This window comes from Rattus rattus, chromosome 2 (genome assembly GCF_011064425.1).
Source record: "Rattus rattus isolate New Zealand chromosome 2, Rrattus_CSIRO_v1, whole genome shotgun sequence".
Taxonomy (NCBI): domain Eukaryota; kingdom Metazoa; phylum Chordata; class Mammalia; order Rodentia; family Muridae; genus Rattus; species Rattus rattus.
Window position 1 is genome coordinate 192048163 of NC_046155.1, and position 27441 is coordinate 192075603.

At 45.2% G+C, this 27441-nt stretch overlaps 1 protein-coding gene across 1 annotated transcript in view; it reads right to left on the minus strand.

Moving 5' to 3' along the window:
• The window catches only part of Fndc1 (fibronectin type III domain containing 1), a 63332-nt gene that overhangs the window by 21031 nt on the left and 14860 nt on the right, over positions 1 to 27441 (minus strand). The window contains exons 2-11 of the mRNA XM_032894731.1: positions 26471 to 26677; positions 23117 to 23215; positions 20960 to 21077; positions 18304 to 18491; positions 17349 to 17456; positions 14313 to 14501; positions 10227 to 12635; positions 8648 to 8748; positions 5381 to 5492; positions 4010 to 4477 (exon numbers count right to left, since the gene is read on the minus strand). Of these exons, the coding sequence (XP_032750622.1) occupies positions 4010 to 4477; positions 5381 to 5492; positions 8648 to 8748; positions 10227 to 12635; positions 14313 to 14501; positions 17349 to 17456; positions 18304 to 18491; positions 20960 to 21077; positions 23117 to 23215; positions 26471 to 26677 (3999 nt within the window). The remainder of the gene's footprint in view (positions 1 to 4009; positions 4478 to 5380; positions 5493 to 8647; positions 8749 to 10226; positions 12636 to 14312; positions 14502 to 17348; positions 17457 to 18303; positions 18492 to 20959; positions 21078 to 23116; positions 23216 to 26470; positions 26678 to 27441) is intronic.

Sequence of the window (27441 nt, forward strand, 5' to 3'; positions counted from 1 at the left end):
CCAACACAAGGCCTCTGGCACAAGGGAACATCCCACCAAGCCATTTAATACATTTCTAAAACCAAATAAAATCACTTATTTGTTTTTTTCAGTTACCACAGTCTTCTCTCCAAGTAAATGAATCATCTGCATGCAATGACCATACAGCCACATTCCATCAGAACAGACGGCTTCCGGACTCTGCTGTACAAGACCATCTGGACCTACGTAAAACTGGACATCTTATAAGCTATCCTAGACCCACTGTCAAAACTTTGACCTTCATATAAAAGTGGCTTCCAGTCATCTGCATGGGAGTGTAGCCAAGTCTTCCCAGCCATGGTAATGAAAAAAAAAAAAAAAAAAAAAAGAACGTTCTACGTCTCCACAGAATTAAGGCTCTGGCTCCAGACATTAAAATAGTTTTTTTTTTAAGTTTGTTCTCCATAGAAGTTTAGAGGGAGGAAGCTGACTCCAGCCATGGGAAATTGGGTGCATCCCCATATGGTATGGGGGGGTCCACTGCAAATACATCCCGATCATTATCTTTGTGTTTTCTGTCAGGATGGTGATCGTGGCAGACTGGAACTGTTTTCTCTAATGATGAGCGTGTGTCTCTCCAACATGTAACAAGGTCACGTTACAAATTCTTGGATGTTCAGTTGGCTCAAAGCACTTCTAGAGATGTGCGATCATCCAATCTCCAGCCTGGAAAACAAAGATCGCTGGCTTTAACATCCCACTTCGTCCACCCAGAATGCCTGTGTCTTAAGATATTTCAGTGCCTGAAGAAGAGAACCTGGTACCCAGAGAAACTGGAGAGTCTGTTATCCTAGCTCCAGAGGTTTATTACTGAGAGGAGAAGCTGATTCTAGCTAAAACTAAAAACTAAAAAAAAAAAAAAACTATTGTCCGTGTGTGTGTGTGTGTGTGTGTGTGTGTGTGTATGTGTACTTGTGTGTACTTGTGTGTCCATGTGCTCATGTGTGCATGTAAAGAGAGTGGAATAAATGCAATGATACACAGGAAACGAGCATGTAATGTGCATCCCGGCTGTGGGAAAGCACAGCATCCATAGCGAATGAGGAAGTATCCATAAATAACAGAGCTGCTGGTGTGACCGAGTGGCCCAAGGTTATTCCTAGAACATTTCTTGGAAGCAATTTTCAAAGAAAAGGAGGAGACCTGATTTAACCAAGGGAGCCAAGACTTGCATGTTTGAAAAGACGCTTTTAACGCTGGAGCACTGGAACGAAACACCAGGACTTTACAAATGGACTGGAATGTCCAATGACCAGCTGAAGCAGGGTGAGGATAGAGGATTGGAAACTCCCCTCATTGATATTCTTCACTGCTGCCACACAGGTTCCAAGTCGTAACTACGGCAGCAATGAACACTCCAGTTCCTAGACTGGTGGGTGCCACAGTCTGGACGCTGTCTGGGTAATTTTAGCTGCATACAGAGGGAGCCACAGTACAGGCACAGTGAGTGCATATTCATGACTGAACTCTACTCAGCACAACAGAGGAGGTTGTGCTAAGGGAACAGGGAGGTGAAAGACAAAGCTAGGGTGTGGATGAGACCCAGGAGTTTCTGTGGTTCTGTAAGGGAGACCAGGAGCAGGTCTTCCTCCCCTGATGCTGGGGCCTTTACCGGGACCATCTCTTCTCCAAGTGCCATTACAATGTTAACAGAGCATTCTGCAACTGAGACCATGACAAGGTGCTTAGTGGACAAAGAACAATTGTGTTACACAGTTGTAGAGCAGGCTTTCCTAGAGCAATCTGACTCTATTTTCCAACCTCAAGCCATCTTTGCAACTAAGTTTCTACACAAGAGGCAGCCACTGTAGATAATAGGTTAAACTGAAAATGAGTGGACAGAAAGTCATTGGAGCCTACTGTAAGAAACTCAGAAAGGAATAACGTATGGGTGTTGGCCAGTGGGTCAGCCTAGAGACACATGAAAAAAAAAAAGCAACTCCGAGACATAAAGTGGGGGAGAAAATAAAAAGAATAAACACTGGCGGGAGGGAAGGCTCTGAGGGGTGATGTATATGTCTGCGGTCCTGATGGTAGGATATGTTTATGTCTTCTCATCCCCAAAACTCCTTAGACTGTGTAGATTAAACACACAGCTCCCTATACGTCACTGGAAGGGTTTTAAATTAAAATATAAAATAATTACAATTGCAACAAAAGCAAGAAAGAAAACATTCAAGTTGTAGAAACAGCAGACAGAGAATGCAGAGCCCACTGAAGGATGTTAAGAATAACGCGTCGTCCACTGAACATGGCAGGGAGATGGGCCGTTCTCGCCAAATTTAATTTTTAGCCAGACTCCGTGTTTGTTTGTTCTTGATTTCAAAATGCTGCCGAGAGGTACATTAGCCTTTGGGCTGGACCAAGGAGCCAGAAGAGGGGACGCAAGTGAAATGAATGCTCTGCTTTGTGGTTGGTGAGAAAAGCATGGACACAGATGCTGAGAAAATCTATTGGGTTTCAAGCCAAGTCAAAATCTGTAGTAGGAAAACCGTCAAGGAACGACCACGCTGCAGGGCCTTTAAGATTCCGACCAAGCAGAGTGCAAAACAGCAGAGAGAGAAATCAAACCCTGGGCGGTCATCCTTTTGTTACAACCAATTATTACGAAGTTATCTGCTGTAGTTAATCTCTACTTCCAGAAACAAACGTATCAGTGCATGCAGAAGGAAGAAGTCGCTTAAATACTATTAGAAAGTCAAAGATAAATCCAGGGACCAAAAGGCTAGGTGGCCAGAGATCCATCCCTGGAACCCCCATGGTAGAAAATTGACTCTCACAGGTTGCCTTCCAAGCCCATGCATGCATGCTCTTGTATGTGCATACAGAACATCCCTTCCCTCAGTAAACAAACAAACAAATGTGAAAACAAAAAGAAAAAGCATTCAGATTTGTACTCACTGAGTGGTCATTATAAGGTTTCTCTGGACAACGACTTTCTCCCTCGGTTTGTGCTTCTTTGCTCTCTGCTGTGGACCTCTAAGATGTCAGGATTCCCCATTAATTTTTCAACTTTTCATTCAAACAGTGCCTCAGAAGTAGATTCTCATTCTGAACGCGGTGTTAACATCAGATTCATCAGGGTTCATCACATGCAGTGATTTTCTGCAAGAGTTCTAGGCTTGCAAATGCATCCTGAGAGAAAGGGTCTTCAGTCTGTGTTAGACTAAGAGACACGGGCTTTACAGCCTATGCGAGACCAGCTTTAGTCTGTCTCCTGTGTGTCAGAGGCAAAGCTTTGTCCATAGAAGCCTGAACTGAAGCCTGAGACGAGAGGATGATGACGCATTGTTCTACCATGACCTGGACCGTTGGTGGGAAGGCAGGCAGATGTCAGGAGTGATCGGAGAGTGGATCGAACGTGGTAAAGCAGGAGACGTGGTCTGTTTTTATCCAATGGAAACTCCATGCTCTCAAGAGAAGCCTCACCACTTGACACTGGCTTTCTTCAAAAGGAAAGCTGATCTGCCAAACGCACTGATGGCTTTCCTGGAGCTCACAGGGAGACTGTCATCTAACAGGCCACCAAGTCAGAAACTTATCCGATCTGTTAATCACACTCTCAGAACTGACCTACCAATATTTCTCCCCCACCCCCGCTCTCTCTCCCTCTCTCTCTAGCTCTCTTTCTCACACGTGTACACACACACACACACACACACACACACACACACACACACACACACACCAATAAGACACAGTAGAGTCCCTTGGGAAACGTAACCTGAATCCGAACTGAGAATGAACTGTTTCAGTTGTTAGATAAACAAAAGACGCCCTGAATGTTTTAACTTACCTGTGTGTACAGGTATAACTCACACCCTATTTCCTATTGAGTGAATCTGACAGCTTTGATTCCGGATGCCTCAGTTTGGCTGCTGTTCTGCCCTAGACGGTACTCACCCTTTCCTGGCGGGCTCTGAGACCCATCTCTATCCTGGGGTATATTAGGTAAGTAAGTTGCCTACATTAGAACAAAGCTGGTTACCTTCCTCGGGGTAGCACTCTGGGATCCCATTTGAGCCCATTATGAGGTTGCCAGCTTCATCCTGGTGTTCCAGGGTCCCAGGAGGACAGGTAGGAGAGGGAGTGGTAGGTTCTGGAGTGGTGGTAGTGGTAGTTGTCCTGCGAGTAGCTCGGGTTGTAGTTGTGGGACGCCTGGTGGTGGCTGTGCGGCGGGTGGTGGTGGTGGTCCGGCGAGTCGTGGTGGTCCGGCGGGTGGTGGTGGTTGTGGGCGGTAGGGTTGTGGTGGTCGGCACAGTGGTGGTCGTTGTGGTTGGAGGCATGGTGGTGGTAGGAACTTGGGTGGTTGTTCTGACCACTTCCAAGCCCACTAAGGGCTTCCCTCCAAGACTCAGGATGGGTTTGTCCTGGGCACTGGCCACAGGTTTGCCATGTCTCCCCTGCCCAAACAGGGGGAGGCCATCGGGACTCACCATAGGGGTTCCTCCCAGATCTGAAATAAAACCAAGCGAGAGCTATGTGACCAGGAGAAACAATCCAGGGGACAGGAAGCACGATGAGGACGTGTCTTCTCGGAGCTTATGTATGCTTTAACCAGAAAATAGCAGAGGAGTAACGGTGAATGTGTGTGTCTGAGGTGGTAGTGTCAGCTGCTATCCAGGACAGATGGGCTTAGGACATCGGCCATCATCCCCCTTTATAGACCCATATAAACTCTTAGGTCAGAATGTGCCATTACCAGGGAAAACTGTGTCTGTTAAGAGAAGTGGTTCTTTGCGCTTTATTTCTACTCCTAGGGGAGAAAGCATGTTAGGTTGGGCCAGGGATAGCAAACATTTCTCACAAAAGGCCAGAGAGTAAGCATTTTAAGCCCTGTGGGCCAGATGGAGCTGTTCAACTCAGCCTTTGTAGAGCAAAACATACAATACACAATGCATAAGCAATACGTAATGGATGGGCTACCTTAATAAATGCTCCTGTGTTCCAATGATGCCTCTGTGCATGGACGCCGACATGTGAATGTCATATAAATTTACCACATGTCACAAGACACATTCTTCTTCTGTGGTGGGGGTGAAGAATCATTTTTTAAGTTGTGAGAACTATTCTGGGCCCACAGGCTTCCAAAACCAAGCTGCACAGTTAGTCTGTGGACCGTAGTTTTCTGACCTGAGCTCTAAATGGCCAAGTTCAAGGACAAACTAGATTACACATTTCTAGAAGGGGATTCTGAAGATGATGAGAACCATGAGATTCTGGTCCCTTTGGGAGACCCTCTTCCCACATGGCCGACAGGGGTGGGCCACTGGTAACCATCAGAAAGGAGGGGCGTGTGAAGACCAAAGCTGTTTCACAGCTCATGCAGCTGTCGTTCCTCGGAACCGGTCTCACTCACCCACGATGGTGCGACCGTCTCCCCCGAGTCTCACCCGGAGAGGATTGCCGTGGGAGTCTTGGAGGTACCGCCCTTCTGCATTCAACACCAAGCCACGGTCCAGGTCTACAACCTAAACCAAGACAGCACAGATGGAAGGGTACGCAGGGGATCCCCCAAAATGTTCACATCTCTAACAATGTGTACAGACGTGAGCATCCACAGGAAGAAGCTAGGACGTGGGAGGGAAACACTCCGGTCATTAGGGTTTGCAAGGCCTGAAAATTAAACCCAATAGCACCTGGCATTGTTCTGCTTGCCCCGTATCACATCGCTTACCTATATAATACATAAACTGTTTTGCTCATCACATATGCAAAAAATATTCAAAGTATTTTTTTACCGTTAAGTATATCATATCTAATGCCAAAAACAGGAACCAACCCAAGGATTCATCAACTGATAGAAGAGCTTAAATAATAGCCCGTCAGCCACCAGTGGAGGAAGATAGGAATCTCGTGTATATTGATCTAAACTGATGCATACCCAGGTAACAGGACTGATTACTTTGAAAATAACACATTTTGTACATAAGCTTGAAAATGTCAAAGACAAGTGTTCCAAAAAGATATCCACTAAGTTGTCACCAACGGGTCACTCCTGAGAACCAGTTTGGAATAAAGGACATTTGTTTCTTGTCCTTGTATTTCTGAAATACCTTAATGACTGACAGATATCACCAGTTGCTTAAAATTATGAAATGTTTTCCTTGTGCTATTTATGTTAAAAATAAATTTTGATTATTGAATTATTTTTTAACTTATAGAAATAGTGTAAAATATAGAATGCATGGAGAAACATCCTATTCTCTAAAATAATAAAACTTGAAAATTCATTCTTTTCCCTATGAGAAGGAGCTCATGTCTTCCCTGACAGCCCCTTAAGTGTGATCCTGGACTAGCAGCCCCCTAAGTGTGGTCCTGGACTAGCAGCCCCCTAAGTGTGGTCTTGGACTAGCAGCCCCCTAAGTGTGGTCCTGGACTAGCAGCCCCCTAAGTGTGGTCCTGGACTAGCAGCCCCCTAAGTGTGGTCCTGGACTAGCAGCCCCCTAAGTGTGGTCCTGGACTAGCAGCCCCCTAAGTGTGGTCCTAGACTAGCAGTCCTCATCCATTAGTGACTTTTCAGATACACATTGGCTCCTGGTGATCCCACACTGAGGAACATCTGAAACCCCGTCTCTACATAACCACAATACAAAAGAAGTCCCGAGTTAACAGCAAACGTAAGATACTTATTGTAGAGCCTACTTTCAAAATCAGCTCCAATCACCTCTCAGCATTTTGGCTAGGAAACATAGTTGTCAAGGCCTTTACTTTTCTTTTTTTAATTAATTAATTAATATTTTTACATCCCAATTGCTGCCCTTGACCCCCACCACAGAGTCCTTTTCCCAATCCCTCTCTCCCCTTCTCCTCTGCCAGGGTGGGGCCCCCTGTGTGTCCCCAGGCCCTGGCACATCAAGTCTCTGCAGGGTTAGTTCTGCGCTCTCCCACTGAGGCCAGACAAGGAAGCCTTTTCAATTCAGAATGATTGATAAAGTAATTCTGTTTTGATTTGCACTGATCCCATCTTTAGATGTTATATGACAAAAAAATTCAGAGGCTCTCAGTATATATTTTTTTAAACCTTTTCATTGTAAATAGACATCTTGACTGGTAATTCTACAATGAGATTTTTTTAAAAATTCTTTCAAAGAATATTTTCAAGCCTTGAATATTGTTTTCCATTTTCTTACACTGTCAACCCACAAAATTCCCCTAAACATTTATCTCTGCCCCAGGCAGGAACTTAACATATTCTTTCTCTAAACAAAAAGTACCGTGGCACATTTTCAGTTTTAGTTAGACAGCGGTCAGATTCAAAAGATTATCTGACAAAATGATCTATTTGATTTAGAACTTTTTGGTTTGGTTTTACTATTTCTTTTACAAATGATTTGAAACAATTAACAGAAAATACATAGAGTAGAGAGAAGCTCTTATGCAGTGTGTAGAAGCATCACATGTCAATTAAAAGCTGATTGGCCAATGAGCTGAGGGAGGGAATAGAAGGTGGGACATCCGGCAGAGAGAGAGTCAAGAAAGAGATGTTTATTCCAGGCTCTGAGGAGGTTAGGTTCATGAAGCTGAGGGCATGTGACTAACCATATGGAAGACATGGAATAGAATAAATGGGTTATATAAGTCACAAGCTAGTCAGAGAATGAGCCAAAGCATTTATTCATAAATAATTAGGTCCCAGAGTAGTTAATCTGTGAACAAAGAAGTCAGGTAGAAAAGCTGGTGAGTACAACATACAATATATAATTATACACTAAGGTAAAAATAAAAATTAAATACAGAAATTAAAAATTAAATAAGAAAAGCTGTTCTTTTCCAGGTAACTGCTGTGGTCAGGGCAAACACTTATCTTATTTTCCTGACAATCAAGACAAATAGAAAACCTCACTGTGAGGTTTCCCAAGCCCAAGCCTCATGGATCAGCTTCAAAGAACAAGTTAGTTACTCGGGAGAACCATAGACTTTCTAGACATTGAGAGTAATTATATTCAAGTATCCTTTACACAGGTAGTTAAAACTAAAGATGAAGAATAGAGAAAGTTTCTATTGTGGAGTGGCCATCACACTTGCTGAACACGAGAAAGCCTCAGTTTACTAAGTAGAAACATGTGCCCTTTCCTCTTTCTTAAGCTATTAAATTCTTAAATGGACAGGATGAGGCACACCTATGATCCAGTGCCTGAGAGGCTGTGAATCAGGAGGATCTTGCATTTGAGGCCAGCTGGGATATACTAAGAATTTATCAATAAGATGGGAGGGGAGGGGAGGGTAAAGGAGAGGGAAGGGGAGAGGGGAGAAGGAAGGAGAAAAGGGAAGGAGAGGGAAGACAGGAGAAGGGAGGGGAGAGGAGAGAAGGGGAGATGGGAAGGGAGGGGAGGGGAAGGGAGAAGAGGAGAGGGGAGACAGGGGAAGGAAGGGGAGAAGAGAGGAGGAGAGGAGAGGAGGGGAGGGAGGGGGAGGAGGGGAGGGAGAGGAGAATGGGGAGGGAAAGGGAAGGAGAAGAGGAGAGGGGAGAGGAGGGGAGAGGAGGGGAGGGGAGAGGAGGGGAGGGGAGAGAAGGGGAGGGGAGAGGAAGGGAGTAGCAGACTGCTTGATTTTTGGCACACGGTATCCATGGTTTTTCTCTTCCCACCAGGAACACAAGAGCGTGTAAGGAATATCACCCTACCCACTTTGTTCCTTGAGGACCATTAATAATTCTCTGTCCATTTGGTTTTCCAATACTACCAGGAGGTATGTTCTCTTCTGCATTTGGTCTTCCATTATAACCTACACAGCAGGGAAAAGGGAAGAAAAAAATAAGTTCTTGGTAAATTATACCTTCCTGGACTACTGACTTCATCACAATGTAAGTGCAAACACTTCGTTTCCAACAAATACAAAACAGAGTTTCAACCAATAGCATCTGTAAGATAATAAGCTTATAATGTGGCATCTACATGACAGAACATTTACAGGACAGTCACGTGACAGTCTGACAGCGTTGAGGGATGGAGATCCGAATGATGGAGATGAATTCTGATGTGGTTTAAAGTCCATCAAGCAGGACAGCTATTTCCTGCTGACTCCTGTCCCTGCTCTCAGTGGCTGAGTGACCACGTGGTGTTCTCCCAGCATGCACAGGTCCACAGTGCAGCTTGAGACGTGTTTACTGAGTTGTTCCCTGTGGGCTCTTCTAGGGGACAGCTGACCTTTGTTCTCATCGGGCCAGCCTCACTTTAAGAGGAAGTTTTGGGGCTTCTGGCAACACTGCTGGTCAGGCTTAGTGCACTGCTTCCCTTATAGAGCAAGCACATACTGGGTTCTACTACATGCAAGGGATTGGTGAATCCAACATATATTAATGTGGTGTCACTTAAAACAGTCTTAGTGGAAAAACTATCCCAACAGGAGACAAATTAAGCAAATTAACAAATGCTGCCAGGTCTGGTGATTCAGGCTGCAGTCTTAGCAACTGCTTTAAGTTTGAGGGCAACTTGAGGTATATATAGTCTGGAATACAAAGTGAGGCACTGTCTTGAATGAATGAATGAATGAATCAATCAATCAATCAATCAGTCAATACCACCAGATCCTAATACATTTGTTGAAGACATTATAAGAAACCCCAGGTACATGCAAGATAAGTGCAAGGTGCACACACACACACATACACACATGCACATATATGCATATGTTATTACCATTGGTTCCTTAAATATGTCCTGCCAAGTGAAACAAATACATACGTATCCATATTACATATGGAACAAGCAGAAGACAAATTGATATATATTCACATGCATACATGTAATATATGTGTATATACACATACATATATTCACACATACATACATATGTTATTATTATTGGTTTCTTAAGGATGTTCTGCCAAGTGAGTAACTGAAGATGGCATCAGGCTATGTCACACCTTCACAGAGGAAGGGGCAGTTTGAGGGGTGATGGGAGGGCGGGTTTCATGTTAGGAACTCAGCTGTAACTCAGACACCTCCCATTGATGTGACTGGAAGCTGGCAGCTCTGGTCTCTGAGGGTCCAACTCATCTGAAAAGCAGGGGCCACAGTGCAAGCCACGCCCCACCCAACATAAAACTGGACAAGGAAGTCGGGATAGTGTCCGTGCCTGGCTATGGTGGGTGCTTAGTAACAGAATAAACTAAAATCAAGCAAGCAAAAAACACTTCCAGAAATTGTGACAAACACTAAGCCCTTTAAAGAAAAGAAATATAAAAGGCTAGAACCAGTTACCTGGTGTAAGCACGGGTCTGGGCGGTGGAGGCTGGCGCGAGACTGGCGTCCTAAACCTCCGCTGCATCCGCTGCCGCAAGGAGAGCATCGGTGTCGTGGAGGAGTAGCTGGAAGGGGCCCGGGTGGTATACCTTGGCCAGGAGTGTGTGTTCGCGATGGGACTTGCAGTGGCGGGATTTCGAGGCTGGTGCCGGGTGGATGGGTGTGAGGCTATTGGGGGGCTGCCTGGTGGTCGCCTTCCAGGGACGGTGTTCTCTTCCTGTACAAGGAGCCCAATGGCAGCCTTGTCTTTGTCAAGGTTTCTGTCTGTGTACTTGTCCCGCGGGGAGGAGGAAGAAGGCCACTTTTTAACTGAGGTAGACAGAGAATCTTTGCCTTTTAACATTCCTTCGTTTTCCTCTTCCTCCTCAGCGAAGACCGATTGCTGAGATTCGGGTGGCAGGGGCCGCTTGGAAGGTGAGACCTTCTTCACTGACGTGGCCTGGACCCCAGCCCTGCCAGGAACCTGGGCCCGTGGGTGGGTGCTGCCAGGCCGGATGGGTCTTTCAGAGGCTCCTGCCTGGCTGGGCTGAGGTCTGTTGTCACTGTTCCATGTCTGGGAGCCCACCTGCCGAGGTTTCAGAATGGGTGGAGTGGTATCCTTGGCTCGAGCCGAATGAGTGGGAGCCCGGGATTCTGGACCCTCAATTTCAGTGCTGTTGTCCTCGTAGGTGCTCTGGGCACCCTCATTCTGATTCTGGGGAGCCGAGGGGAGCACCCCACGGGAGTTTGCAGTGTGAGGGTGGTCATGCCCTGCGTGAGCGACGGACAGCTTGGGCTGGGAAAGTGACCGATCCTTGCTCTGAGAACTAGAGAGTTCTGAGCTGCGATCGGGTGTCATTCTTCTGGGAACAGTGGACCCGGGGGAGGGCTGTGATCTTGATGCTGGAGGTCTAGCAGGCGACGGCTGGCGGCTGGTGGATGCTGGGGATGTTTGAGGAGCACCTTCATCGGTGGTGCTCTGTTGAAAGCCCTGAGCCTTGGAGGACAGAGGGGATCTGCCCCCAGGAGGTACATCCGCTCCAGCAGCTTTGGAGTTTTCTGGGATGGGCTCCTTCCGGTACAAGCTGGCCCCTCTCTGAGGACCTCTTCTCAAAGTGTCTGGGCTGCCAGAGATTGGGTGCCTGGGATAGGAAGGTGTACGATCATTGACCACAGTGGCTGAAAGTGGCTCTTCATCCTCACCGTCTCCATAGACATCAGAGCCAGGCCTAGTGTGGGATGCTGGCAGCGAAGGAGCCCTGGTGAGGACTTTCGAGGCTGAGGTAGACTGAGGAGACACAGAAGGCTGAAGTCTTGGTCCACGGAGCCTGGGGAATCTGTTTGGATTTCTGCTGTGAGAAGTGAAGGGTTTATTCCGTATCAAACTAAAGTGACCCAAGCCAGGCCGGGTCTGTTGGATCTGAGCAGTGGCCTCAGCCCGCCTGATGGTGTCTTCTGCAGCTCTGTCACTATCAGCGCCACCATCCTCTTCCTCAGAGCCCTCTGTCAGGGCAGAGGGATGAGAAGAGCTGGCGGTCTGGGAAGTCGTATGGGAACTAGAGGCATGGGTATCCTGGCGGTCCTTCCAGCCCCTAGAAAGCGGGGATGGAGAAGATCCTCTATGCAGTGGGAAATGTCTCGAGGGTTGGGCACTGGAATCTTCCTCACTGGTGGAAGAATGAGACTGTCTCGACGTAGATGATGATGCTGCCTTTGTACCTGGGTGTACCCGGCTTTTGTCTCTGAGCATGTTAGAAGCCGCATGGCGGCTAGGGGCGGAGGTTGGCCTGGACCTGCCTGGATTCTTGGGAGATGACCTGGAAGAGGCAGCTTTAGGGTCAGGGGATCCTGCTTGATCATCCTCCTTTCGGTCCACAGAATCATTGTCTGTAGCGCTGAGCTGGTGGTAGGCAGAAGAAGCTGAAGGTTCAACCCTAGGATGAGGATGGGGGTCCAGTGAGGGGCCACGCCTGTCCATCCCTTCCTTGCGGGACAGCACTGGCAGGCCAGCCCTGGCTGGAGTCCTGCCAGGAGCCAGAGCCCCATGACCAGATCTACTTGGTACCCTCAAGGGTTGCTTCTGGTTTAGGGTCTCCAACCGTGATGAACGAGGATCTTCAAGGGAATCCAGTTCCTCCTCGCCAGTGACTTCTGTGGACTGAGGGTCCAGCTCACCCACTTTAGAGTGAAGCTGGGTTCTTCCGGGCGCCACACCATTAGTCTGGATTTTGTTCTTTAAGTCTGAGAGGGCATCTTTGACATTTTTGGCTGGGGGCGTGTGTTGTGAGGAAGCTGCAACTTTGGGAGCAGAGGAAGAAGGTTGCTGTGGTTTCTCAGGTTTCCCATTGTCTCTCCCATTTGGCTGGACACTGGCTTCAGTAGAACTGGCTGGAACATCAAAGGTTGTAGAGCATTAAAGAATGGACATCAGATCAAATTTAAGAGTCATCACCATCCAATACGGATGTGTTCCAATTTGCTCATTATAAGTGATTGCTTCTAACTCTTTAGAACATTAAATATGCAAACTCCCAATCACAATATTCTTTTTCAAAAAGTTATATTTTACTATTAATAACAAACAGAGTTCTAGAACATATGTGTGGATTGAATCGGGAGATGTCACAATTTGTCATTTGAAGAAATACTGGAATGAGTGCTTAGATACAGTCAGTCCTCTGTATTCACGGAGTTTGCAGCTACAGAGCCAGCCAATCTTACCTAGAAAATGTTTGAGAGGGGAAAAAAAAGTCTGTACTGACCATGTATATACTCATTTTCCCCTAAATAATGGCAGGTTTAAAGAGCATCTGCCTTCCCACTGCACTGCTGTGTGAGTTAGCTAGTGGGGATCTAAAGTATATGGGGAAATGTGTGTGCGGGGTCTCTGCCAACAGTTCTACTTCATAAAAAGAGGATCTGCAGAGTTGGTGTCCTTGGGGGTATTGGAACCAACCCCAAAATACTAAGGAATGATTCTGAGTCACTGGTTTTGTGAGTGTGAAATCCTAAGTGGGGCTCTCTTAAACTAACTGTCTGTACATTGCCAATGTAGGGTGACTGTTCTTAAAGTCGAGTGCCCGACACTCAAGTTAATGGAGTAACATATGGAATACGCAGGTGACTAACGCAACACCAGGCTTTAAACTCTAAAGCACAACAAAGAATCCTTGTCTCCCTGCAAACAAACTTCCGCTTGCTTCCTCTCTCTGGCTTAAAGGTTTTTTTTCAAAGCAGATGCATTTGTATCCCCCAAATAAGGCTTAAAAATAGAGCCTCCAGTCAGCAAACTAGGATCTTAAACATACTCTGTGATTCGTGCTGTTTTGCAAGCAGAACTGATTGAAGGAAGGGACATTGTATTGGAAGGGAATTTATACAGCAACAGCAGGATCTAGAGGGAACAGTGTCTTTTCCAGTGTCTTTCAACATGAAACTCTGAGCCTTCACTCTGAGCAGACCGTGGAGGCGAGAGCTGTGCGTGTCCGGAATAAATGTGGAAGCAATAAAAGAAGCATGGTCCGCACACAGTCCGCCCCATCTCTGGATCTTCATCCATCTGTTGGTTTCAATACTGATCAACAAACCAGACAGTTGAAAGTATTCTGAATAATGTGGAGTTCCAAAATAACAGAGGACAAAGTTATTCAATGGTGGCAGCAGGGGCTAACAATTTAAATGTCAAATTAGCCATACAAAAGTGGTTATATATTTTCCCCCTAAGCCCTGAATTAAATACTAATACCAAAGTAATCGTATAATTAATATGTCGATGATACTGTAAATAAGTATTAACAGAAATCAGGACTAATATTTTAATCTTTAGAAAGGTTGATTTCTAAGGGGTCTTACGGAATATATTTTGAAAATAACCGTGCAAACTCAGCCCTGAATAATCATCTAGTGAGCATTTCTGAACCCAGAAGCATGATTCAAAGTAACACAAAACAAATAGCAGGGATGAGGGGTGGGGTGGGGAGGAGGAAAGCATGAAGGGCGGCGGGAAGAAGGAAAGCATGAAGGGGCGGGGCTGGAAGAGGGAAAGCATGAATGCGCAATGCTTACTTGTTGGTATAGCGACAATGAAGGCTTTGGAGTGTGGCCCCTGGCCTCTCCTGTTTGTGGCCCGGATTTTGAACAGATAGCGTTCCCCAGGCTGCAGACCGTCCACGAGGGCAGAAGTAGTGTGTCCAGAGAAGGTGAGGGACTTTGCTCCAAACGGTTTGAGAGCCGGGGCATATGAAAGAATGTATTCTGAAATGATTTGGCAGACGGTTGGAAGGAAGAAAATGAAAACAGTTCTGTACCCAGCAGACAGATGGATCGTGCACACAGGATGAGTTCAGACACACACTGCCGAAGCTGACACCCCAGCGATGCACACCTGGCCAACAGCTGCAGCAGAAGAACCGGGCGCGGGGCGAGCTCACACGCATTAGAGCCCTGGAAGTTAAGTTCCAGGCAGACAATTGCTATTTTAAGCAAATGGAGCACACGGGGTGGGAGGTTATCTTTATAAGCTGACCATGTATGTTTACAGTAGTTTTTATTTGTTTTTGCACTTATTTAAAAACTTTCTATGCCGACCTTAACATTCCCTAATGTAAGAAACAAAGGGGCGTCAAAAGTGCTGGCTCCCAGGAACTGGTTCTGAATAAACCGCTCAGAGCAAGTCCCATTTACCACGTGGAGTGATTTTTAGTACATTAACTCAGAACGATGCCGTGTTTTGCATATAACTTCACTCTTGTAAGAATTATAAAGTTCTTATTCGCTTTATGCTGGTACGAATATTTCATTGTATTTAAAACTGAAGAAAACTCACTGACAGAGCTGTGCAGCTCCTAATACTCCCATCCTTCATTGTCTTGTCTAGAACCACATAATGGCCTTGACGTTTGAAAATCACAGACAGGCAATATAAGATGTCCCTTTTATTATATGTACATTTTTATATTTACATTTTAAACTAATTCTTTTTTATTAAAATATAAGCACATCATTTCCCCCTTTCCTTCTCCCCCTCCCTACCACTCTCAAGCACTTTCTATATATTTAGAAATATGTACACGTGTATGTGTGTACCAATTAAAGACAGTGGATCTTTGATGATCAACAAATAACTACCCTTGCCCATTCTCTCAATAAATTTAAGGTTCAAAAATCTTACCAAGATAATATGAAGATGGCCTCAGGAAAAAAATTTTGAATTACAAAAAAAAAAAAATAAGCAATTACATGAGTATGGGGGGAATCCTCTCCTTCCCTAGTTGTAAGCTTTAAAAGGTACAATAAATAAAGAAATGTTAAACCAGAAGCGCCTTTGAAACACGTGCTGGGGAAATGCAGCACTCTTTGCTCATAGAACTGGTCATGCATAGTGACCAAAAGTAAGAAGTGAGAGTGATCGCATGCTATAAAACCTTGTCGTTACTATGGCTTTACATCTGCAAAAATATTTAACTATGTCAGTGTATATACCCTTTTACTATGCTTTATATATTTCTCTGACTTAAAATACACTCCCCCCCAACGAATTATAAATTTTAATCTCACAATTATACCTACATGAAAACTAAGATATGTAAATATATAAGAACTGGGACTGAGAGATGGCTCAGTGGTTAAGAGCACTGACTGCTCTTCTAGAGGTCCTGAGTTCAATTCCCAGCATCCACAGGGTGGCTCACAACCATCTGTAATGGGATTCAATGCCCTCTTCTGGTGCGACTGATGAGAGAGACAGGGTACTCACGTACATAAAATAAATAAATCTTTAAACAAAAAACTCAGTAGCTACCATTATTTCTGGCCATATTTAGCTGGTGACCTGTGGCTCCCTTCAGCATTAGACTTAAACTAAGAAGTAGGACTGAAAGTATGGTCTGTCCGTCCATAGCATGGACTTACTGGATGGGCAGTCACTACTGTTTTCAAAGACTGAAAACCTAACCAGCCAGAAAGGTGTCTCTAATCCCTTTTCAGAGGTCCTTCCAGCACTGCAGTCTTAATAGACAGGGGTCAGTGCTTACGTTGTAAAAATCGAGACGTAAGCGGGGACAGCTAAGCACCTATTCTCTTCATCTGTTTCTGGACTTATTCCTGTGCAGGAGGGGGACATGCTAGAAGAATAAAAAATCCATTCTTTATGAAAAATGGGGGGAAACATCATTAAGTACAGAAAATGTCACACCAAGCATTTTCCTGAATCCCCATTGTCCTATGTAAAGACACACTACCTGTGAGTCAAGTCAACTAACTCACAGTTGAACACAAAAGAGAACCATTCAATAATTCCCACCAGGAAACTCTCATGGGAGACCAGAAGTGGCCTTCTGTCTTTCTCCAAGATGAAGGAAACTGTTCATAGTTTTGGGGCATACCAGACTTAAATTTGCCTCTCCCAAACCTAATGACAATGAAAAGACTCCTTTCTCTAAAGATTCCATCTCTCCTACCAGGGGGGTACACTTGTGAGCAAAGCTAGGTACAATCTAACATGAAAATGTCCAGATTCCTGAAAAAGTCCTTTACACATTGAAATGAAAAGATTTCAGTGTTTATTTAGCAGCCCCAACAGACTACTTTCCAACCTGTAAATATCCCCTTGTATTTTTATTCTTTTAAAGCTCCAGGAATTTTTTTCTATTTTTTTTTTATCCTTTCCTTGACCCAAATAAATCAATACAGGCTGAACTTTAGGGAACAGATCCATTTTCTGGAAATCATGAGGTAAGGTTTTTAGTCCCATTAAAGGTGCTTATGGTCTCATTAAAGATCTTTATGGTCCCGGCAGACCCCTGGTGACATCTCTTTTCAGAATCTCATAGGCACAACAGAAAGCTCCAGAATGAGCACAGGGTATAGCTCATGGTGCTGTTAAAAATAACTCCAGCACGGCTGTCCAGACGATCATGTCTACAGGAAGATGACAAGAGTAACTGCCAGCTCTTGGGTAATGCCAGCCTTCCTGTCCCCTGGCCAGCACCTTGCTAGCATCTCGTCCACCTCACTGTTGCTTGCTCGTCTGCCTTTCAGTCAGAGTCACCAAAGTAGCATTTCTCAGAAGGACCACTCAGAGGGTAAGGAGGAGACACCCACCTTTCACTTTCCCCTCAGACTCTGGCAAGGCGTCCCAGGATACGGTGACAACCGTGGGCTTGCCGTTGACTGGCCAGACTCTCAGGTTCTCAGGCGCTGTGGTGGGAGCTATAAGATGACAGGGAATCAAGCATTCCACAAGGCTCTCATGACCTCCGACAGGCCCCTCATACACTGTCTACTGAAGAGATGGCCTGTTGGTGCTGATGACACATGCAAGGCGATTCTACACTAACTTTACGAAGGATGACTTTTGTGGTTCACACACAACTCTTGCGGGGTTTAGAAACATCTAGAAACCGGCTTTTAGGAATTCCAGTTTTTTCTTCCAGGTAAATATTGCACTATTAGGGGTTCAAAATCTGCAACATCCCTTTAGTACAAGTTTTCTTGTTGTTTTGTTGACAAGGCCTCACTATGCTGCCCTGGCTGGCCTGGAAGTCAATATGTAAACCAGGCTAGCCTTGGACTCCTACAGAGCCACCTGCTTCTGAGTCCCAAGTGCCGAGATAAAAGTCATGCGCTGCCTTGCACACCTAGTGCACCTTATAAAGATGCCGTTCTAGCTGTTACTGAATGAGAGCCTTGGCTACAGGAAAGATTTTCTCAGGAAAATTACACAACAAAAGCTAAGCCACCCAGGGACATCCGTGGCCACAGTAGTAATGTATGTATGCTATATGCTGAAATTTGAAGGATTTGATATATCAGAAGAATATTTTGGTAGGAAAAAAAATGTCAGAGTACAAAGCATGAACCAAACAAAACTGCTCCTCAACCATTCGTCTCCCTCTCCCTCTCTCTTTTAATTTAATAGTTCTAGACCCAAACTCTACTTCTAATTATACATACAAACTCTACCACTAAGACGTATAGTGATACTTTAAAGACTGCTTGAATTGTCAGTTTAGGCGTGATCCTCAGTTGAAACCCCAAGACCATTTTAGACACAAACCCGATTCCGGCGTTCTCTGGAAGACAGATGCGCTCCACTTGCCATCTCGTTCTCCTTGTGAGATCCGGACTGCGAATTCATACACGGTGTCTGGGATCAGGCTGTCCACCAGTGCACGCCTGTTGGAGACTTGCTTGTAATCCCACCTGGCCGACTCCCCCTTCTCACGGTAGCGCACAGTGTACTGTCTATGAGAAAACGCAACAGGACAGTCAGCCTGAGGACCCGAGTCTTTGAAGCTGACTTCCAGAGTCCTCGCTGTTTAACTTTCCCTGGAACTGGCGATATTTAAAAGCAAGCAGGAAGATTTGAGGAGGAAATTCTAAACTTTCGACTATGTCATTGACTCTAAGAATCTGAAGTCAGGGTCCTGGCAAGTGTGTGTAAAAACAGACCAAGAAATAGAGTGTGTTTCTGTCCAAGACTAAAAATGTCCCATTGTTCCAAAGACCAGAGAAAACAAACAGAAGAGAAGAGATAAAGGAAGGTGGACAGGGATTACCAAGCACCTAATTTCTCAGTGATGTATATGCACACAGGCTGAAGAATGTGATGTTACCAAGAACAGGACTGGTTCTCTCTCTCTCTCTCTCTCTCTCTCTCTCTCTCTCTCTCTCTCTCTCTCTCTCTCTCTCTCTCTCTCTCATGCATGCACATGCACACAAAGCCAAAAAGCCTCATTTTATGCTTAACTGGACATGTTCTATAGACTCAGGAGGAACAGGAAACATGGTCTTGTGTAGACTTCCTGCTATGAAATGGAACAAAACTCTACAACAGAGCAGAACCAAGTGGCTGAGAAGGGAGTCCAGTGTGATCCACTGGCAGAGAAATACCAAACATATCAATTCTCAAAAACCCCAGACAGCAGAGATCCATGGCATTAGAGAAGCAGCAAACCCTGAAAACTGGACCCCTGTTAATACAACTTTTCTTCATGGCTTCTTTCCAGTAGGAAGCCTTTGAGGCATTAAGAATGTTCTATTGGGGATCTGGAAAGTGAGTTCAGTTGCAAAAAGTTTGCAAGATGAAGTGTAAAGATCAGTATATGAATCAGATTCTCCTGATTCATAAAAGCCATGTTAAAAAAATCAGGTGTGCTGGTACATGCTTGTAATGTCAGTTCTGAAGAAGAAGAGACAGGGGATCCCTGAAGCCTGCTGGACGGCCAGCCTAGCCTACTTGGCAAGTTTCAGGCCAGTGAGAGATCCTCTCTCAAGGCCATAAATGAAATAATACAGAGGATCCCTGAGGAACAATATCCTATGTTGACCTCTGGCTTCTGCATGCACATGTACATGTATACATGCACACACACACACACACACACACACACACACACACACACACACACGTTATTCATTATATATAGTAAGTCAGGAGAAGACGTCAGTTGAAGACATGCCACAGCTATGAACAAAGCGCTTCTCCTGAGGAGAGTCTAACTTCCCCTGGTTTTCCCTAAGATGTAGGAAACCAAAGCCCCAAGGCGGTCAGGACCACTTCTTGTTGGGAGAGAGTATATGCATAGACACAGTGATTCTTCTGAGCCCTTAGATAGAAACATGTGTCATCCTACCAGCAGACAGCAAAGCTGTCCTGTACCTATTAAAGATTACAGTTTATGTACTTTTACAATGTGAACATTGTATTTCTTTTATTTCAAAGTATGATCCACTTTGCTGCTGTAGATAGGTTTGAAACTTAATACATAATAACCAGGCTACCAAATCATTGGCTTTTTCTTAGTTGTATAAATTATCAAGTCTTTGAACACACACAACACACACACACACACACACACACACACACACACAAACATTTTTCATCTATACTCACCAGTCTCAAAACAACGTAAAAACCATAAAACTCACATAAAGATCATTCTAACCTGATAAGATTGGTTACTTTTTTGTCTGTTGCTACTACAATTGGGTATAAAAGACAGAACAGGACAACACCATGAGCTAAGGAAAAAGAAGGTGCTCTTTGTTACCCGCAACCAAGGAGGATCTGACACACTTCAGAGATCTGCTAATATCTACTGAGAAGCCATGCATGTAACATTAGACAAGCTTCTGCCTCTCAATATAAAAATCTATCCTGCCTTGACTCTTCAAGAAGACTCCTCCCACAGTGAACTCTTCCCAGAGGGAAACTAGACATAATTGAGGCAGGAGGAAAACAAACATAGGGAATTTATACACTCAAGACAAAATGAAGCAGATGAGATATGAAGTCCTGTCCTATGACAGACCCTATTTGATTTTCAGAAAATTGGCTGCCACTAAGTACTGGACATTCAACAGCAAAAGAGGGGTCAAGCACCCACACAGGAAAGAAAATAAAATTAGGATGGAAAGATGGCTCCATGGTTAAGAGCACTGGTCTCTTCCATAAGACCCAGGTTTGATTCCCAACACCCACATAGTGGCTCACAGCCACCCGTAATTCTAGCTCCAAAAGATCTGATGTCCTCTTTTCTTCTGTGGGCACCAATCATGTGCACAGTACACATATACACATGCAAGCAAAAACATTCATGCACAATAAAATAAATAAGTCTTCACAAAATTAAAAAGAAAACCACTGAATTCAGGTCCAGAGAAGCTGTATTTCTCATACTCAAAGGTAAGAATTAAGTGTACATGTGTACCTTGATGCAACAACTCTCTTCTGTTTTTCCACAAGAGGATCCACCCAGGCCACGAGCACGGACTGAGATGACATGACCCGGACACTAATGTCTTCAGGTACATCCAGTTCATCCTCTTCTGAAATGACAGTGGATGCACAAAAGGGACCCATCTTACCACAGGCTCTGTACTGACTTCCTCCATCCAAGACTGGCCTAACTTTTAGCTGCTCATGCTTAACTTAGGTAAGATGAGATGAATAGAATGCTAAGTGATCATTTCATCTGCATGAAGTGTGGAAACCTCCATTCTTGCTTTTCCTAACCATAGCCTGAGAAGCAAGGAGTTCACCTCAAAAGCTGCCTGAGCCAATCAGTATGCAGAAGAGCATAAAGGAATGGCTATGCCTTGGTAAAAAAAAAACACTACAAGAAGCTCAGTGTTTACTCATTACATGCTGTAAATTTCTCAGAAGTAGTAAAACTTTCATGAGGGCATATGTTTGAAGGATGAAAGTTTACATTATTATTCATTAGAGATCACAATGCCAAATGAAATTTCTGCTTTAAACAGTGGTTATGAATCTCATGGGAGTCAATGTTCTTCATATTTTAGACTATGTGGTTGAATGGCAGGTTAAATGTCATGTTCAGGGCTGGAGAGATGGCTCAGTGGTTAAGAGCACTTACTGCTCTTCCAGAGGTCCTGAGTTCAATTCCCAGCAACCACATGGTGGCTCACAACCATCTGTAATGGGATCCGATGCCCTCTTCTGGTGTGTCTGAAGACAGCTACAGTGTACTTATATATAATAAATGAATAAATCTTTTTAAAAAATGTCATGTTCAGATATAAGATGGAGTTCAGTTTGCCAGTTTCTTACTGAGATTTATTTCTGTCATCCAAAAATATAGTCACAAGACTTACCATCTTATTTTGGTCTCTAACTAATTAAGATTTACAAAGTGTCCTCAATTTTGCTTGTAAGTTTCTTTGTTTTGTTGTTTTGGTTTGGAGTGTTTTGTTTTTTGTATGGGCCAAAAGGATTCAGATTTTACCTAATTGGGGGACTTTGGAGAGGACTGTTGGAGAAGCTGTCCTGCTCTCTGGTGACCATCAGTGGCTGATACAAGTGAAGGGCCTCGGTGGGATGTCTCTGTGCAATGTGAAAAAGCATAGTAGGCCCCACTCTACATCATGAGTGCATTAAAGGGCTGTGCTAGGGTCTCCTCATGTCTGCTTAGTTTTTATTGTCAACTTGACACAGCCTAACATCACCCAGAAGGAGACCTGTCTCCTGTCTCTACCAAGTCTCAACTGAAGAACTGTCCCATGAGATTGGCTCATGGCCATGTCTATAAGAGATTATCTTGGGCCCACCCCGGACCCAGGGTGCTGTAGATGGCACTGTCCCTAGGGAGGTGAGCCTAGACTGTGTAAGAAATCTAGCTGAGCATGAGCAGTATTCCTCCATGGCTTCTGCTTCAGTTCTTGCTTCAGTGTCTGCCCCGACTTCCCTCAGTGAATGCCTGTACCGGAAGTGTAAGAGGACATAAACCTTTTCCTCTCCTAACTGTTTTTGGCCATGGTTTATCACAGCAACAGAAAGGAATCAGAACCCATTGAGGTTCATGCCCTGAAAGGTATGTGTAATTTGTAAAGATTATGAGTGATTAAAAAACACCCATCAGTGGAGGTAAAGAAAAACACACTTCAATAAGTGCACAATGATTGGGCGACTAGTGGACCACAATTACGTATTTTCATACTTCTCTCCATGCTATCTATCACATCTGCATAAAGTGGAGTGAAATGGTGTGTGTGCCACCATGCTGCCTCAACACACCTGTCCTTTCTCCTGCCATGTTCAGTGCCTCCCTAGGCACAATTAACAGATGGATCAGACTATCTTTCCATGGAAGGGACTGAGGCCTCACTCCCTCTAGCACTGCAAAGCAACTGTACTATAAAGCGATCCATAATCCTCAGGGAAACAGACCTTATCAAAAGAATTCTCCTGTCTCTACCAGTGAAAGAAACCTGTTTGCCTACAACTGTAGTTCTCTTCTTCCCCCTTGAAATTCAACCATCCCACCATCCCATCGCAGCCAGCATCACATGGAGAGCAGCATCCACACCAGACCATGGTTTCACCAAGTGCATCCTTGGAAACGTACCTGCATTCTTGCGCTTTGTGAGGGCAGCTCTATAGACGGGCTGACTCTGCCCCTGGGAGTTTGTGGACTGCAGGGAGACCACATACACCGACTCAGAGGCTGTGGACCAAAGAGCAGGACAGTGTCCTCATTCCTCAGTAGCCTATGGGCCCTACCACCTATGGTCCCTCCACTCCCCCTCCCCTCGCCCTCCCCTCCTCCTTCTCTTGCCCCAACTACGCTAACAATTTCACAGGTAAGTCTTTTGTCTAGCCATTATGCTCTGCAGAGAGGCACCTATCACTGTCCTTGTTTCATGAACAAAGACAGGCTGAGAGGGGCGAGGTGACTGCCAAAGTCATTGAGTAATTTGGTTAGCTCTCCGTGACGTCAAGGCCCCACTTTTATTAACTTCAGATGGGGAAGGAGCCAACCATGGGCAGTCATCACAGATATACAATAGAATGTACCCAACAGTAGTCACACACTTCTCTCTGTGCCTTGGTTATTGGATACTGGGTAGAAATACGATCTCCAAACTGACACCAGAATCACTACCCAGTGAACCCAGGACACTCCACACACACCATCCATGCAAACCCTGTCTGGCTCCTTTCCCAGCCTTGAGTATATGCAGCAGAATTTCTTCACTTCCCATCTGGCGTCTTCCTGGAGGTCTTCAGATTCCTTGTCTTCCATCATTTATCCTTCTACCTGGGGTCTGATCGTGTCTTCTCCTCTTGTAGTCCTGAGGCCCCTCCACTTCGACATTGCTACTCATCTTGGGGATTTCATTGATTCAGAAGACCACTGATAAAATGTGTTTAATGATTGTCTAGAGACGGAATTCCTTGCTGATGGGACTTTAGGTCACTCTTTAAGGTTCCTCAGTGTGTTTCCACTTCTGAGATGCCCACGAACAGTGGCATCTCTGTGGCAAACAGTGCTAAGGTCCTAGCAGAATAAATGACAAAGATGGGCTTCCAGGACTCAGAAGATCCCAGAAAATTCACTTCACCCACATCCCACACCCTGTCCTTCTATTTAGACCTCCTCTTCACAGGAACCCACTGGGGGAAGCCAAAATCTGTTGATGAAATTCTAAAGATAATGTATTGTAGAAGAGACAAAAAACTGGCAGGCACAGTCATGTGGGTCAGAATAAAGCCAAATTACGTTCTAGTGCTGGCTGTGAATGAGAGCCGTGAATGAAACGTTCTGCCTGAACACCACTCTTGCACAGTATCAGACATGCAAAGAGAGTCTCTCCTCTTTGGCTGGATAGCCAGGTAGAGTTTGAGCCCTGTCACTAAAGGGCCCAACAGCATGTATAATGAAACCATCCAGTAGCAAAGGGACAGCTCAGGAATGGAGGCTGAAGTGACTCCGGATTATTCTGTGGTTCCACATCACCAGGTCGCTTTATCCCCCAGCCTAGATTCTGCTTTTGCTGCCTTGGGTCTCTCCATATTTCTTCTGGCATTGTTGTCTTCTTGCCAAAGTCTTGGCTTTGATGGCTCAGAGGCCTGGCTCAGAGGGGCTTTATGCCTCCTTGTGGGGCCCATATAGATACAAAGGATGCCACACAGTTGTCTCATGCTGGGAACACCCATTCAAGAAGCTTGATAGACACTGGAACCCTGGAGTGTCCAGCAAGTGGCTGAACATAGCATCCAATATAACGAAGACTTCCAAGATTCTTCAGAAAGGGAATATAGCCATCTGCCCAGGGTCTTCACCAGTTCAAATCCAAGCTGCTCACATTGCAGCACGGTCTTAGGAACCAGGACTGGGGATCCTGGGACTATAGGACTGTCTGCCTTGTCTCCATTAGCTGGTGAGTTCTCACAGCAAACCAGCAATGCAGACCACTAGGCTTTCTCCCCAGAACTCTGTCTCCTTGAAACTCCTCTCACCCAGGGCTGCTTTCGGAGCTCAAATGATGGCGCCTCGTGGCCTGGCTGTGACTCTCTTCTACGTGCTCTGACCTCACTCCCATGTCTCTCCATCTACACGCCCCTCACCCATCTTGGAGATGAACTTACCTTTTATGACAGAGGTGCCAAGCAAGGGGAACTGCACTTCCTTCCCACACACCATAGGCCTGTGGGTACCTCTTTGCTCCTTCCTACCCTAGCTTTTCACCCCAACAATGCCAATCTCCACTTCCAGCCTCCATGCCCCTGAGGGATATGAGCCTCTACCTCCACTGTCTACGCCATCAGGTTTGCAATGACACGAGAGGCACCTGACTATGCTTGAGTGAAGAGGCCAGATGTTTTACTGGAATCTTCTGAGTAGGGCAGTAAACCATAGCCTCTCCCTTGGTTGAGTCTTGACCCATTAGGAAATAAAAGAAGCATGAACCATGTTGACCAAAATACCTATCACTGTTAAAAGAGCAGGTGGTGGAGCATGTACCCGGGGGTTTTACAACTGGAGTTATAGCACAAGGAAGATGTGCTGCCAGGGCTACCCTGGACCCTTGAGTCTCTGTAGCCTGGCTTCCCCCAGAAAGAGTTGCCCCACATCCAACTCATTGGGTAGATAATGGGGCAAGGGCAAGAGTGGCCATTAGCAGTTCCTTAGGGGACAGCAGCATCTCCTCAGAACATGGTCTGTGTCCTTGTCTGTTAATAAAGGTTAAGACCTATTAATATGAACCACACAGTAGCTCCTTGTCCCAGCAAATATGCCCACAAACATTCCATAGCTAATGCTGCCTTTGCTATGAAAACAGGACCATAAAGGGAAAATATTTCCCGTCCCCACCACACCTCACATCTAGATAAGGGGTTCAGGGACTCTGTGTATAGACACTACTTATTAGACAGTGTGATCCTGCAAATGAATAAAGGTTAATGGGACAGAGACCAAGACAGGATGGGACAAAGTGATGTTGTGGCCTCAGTAAGACCTGTCTCCATAGGCTTATGAGTTTGAGCACTTAGCCCCAAGCTGGTGGCACTGTGAAATGCAATGGAACATTTACAAGATGAGGCTTGCTGGAGGAAGTGCGTCACCAGAGGCAAGCCTTGGGAGTTCTGTTGCTGGGCCCTACTTCCTGTTCACTCTGCTTCCTATTCTACTGAGATTTAAGAAGGTCCAGGAGCTACCATACTCCAGCTACCATAGAGCTACTGCCTCCATGCCTTCCCCTGTAGGGATCCATCACCAAAACTATGAGCCAAATTAACCTCTTCCTTCTGGAAGGTTTAGTCACAGGGAGGGAGAAGGTGGCTAGTGGAGAGCATTACCGTGAATAACCGTCATAGCTGGGAGAAACACCTCTTGTTTAGACAACATCCTGCCTTGAACGATGTTCTAAATGTAGACGCGATGGGCACATTGCATGGAAGACACTTTCACACTCACCAAGCTTTTTAATTTCATGCGATCTCTCATCTCTGGTCAGTGGGACATAATTCATCTTCCGGCCACTCTCCCCGTAGCCCAGAAGAAAACCCCGAGATCTCCGTGGGCTCTTGGCTCCAGACAGACGTGGTGCCTTCCATGCAACAGACAGCCTGTCGTCTGAGGCTCGGACACGCATCCGCAAGGGCTTGTTGGGCACTTCCTTTTCTTAAGAAGGACACAACATAGAAATGATTAAAGATGTACCACATGTATGTGAAACCTCTGTGTACACTGATCCTCCTGGGTTAATCACTGGGCATAAAACCTTCCTTTTTTGGTAACCTGTTCTGCTAAATTCCAAGAAGAACGCTATCTACCTGGGCTTCCGTTTCCTGCCAAGAGGTCTCTGAACTTAAAATGAAAACTTTCCACAGATCTGGAAGCTTTATAAGGTCTCTTTTCATCTACTTTCTTTCACCGTGTCAGGCTAGACAGGCTATATACCCCATGACTAGTGCTAGAGATAGATATAAAAATACAACAGAGTCATTAGTTGTTATTTATAACTGGCCACAAGAAGGCTTTTTCTCTGTCATATCGAAAAGGTAGCTAAAGACTAATTTGACCTGGAGTCTCTATTCCCACCCTTATGTAAGTCTTGCCCCGTCTCCCACAAATCTTGGCTATGCCCCACTGTTACTAATATCCTCAGGGTCTTTGAGTTTTTTACTGACAAATTAACCAGCTTCCAAAACTCCCAAACTGACTTGAAACGTTCTCGTTGTTAACTTTCTCAAAGTAGTGTGTCCTGGGGACACTGGTTAGTATTTAGAGTCTATCTATCTATCTATCTATCTATCTATCTATCTATCTATCTATCTATCTATCTATCTATCTATCTATTTATTCTGTCCCTGAGGATAGCTACAGGTTCCCTCCCAAGACAGACTCTCATTTGGCGACCCCTGCACTCATTAGTGCAATGCTGA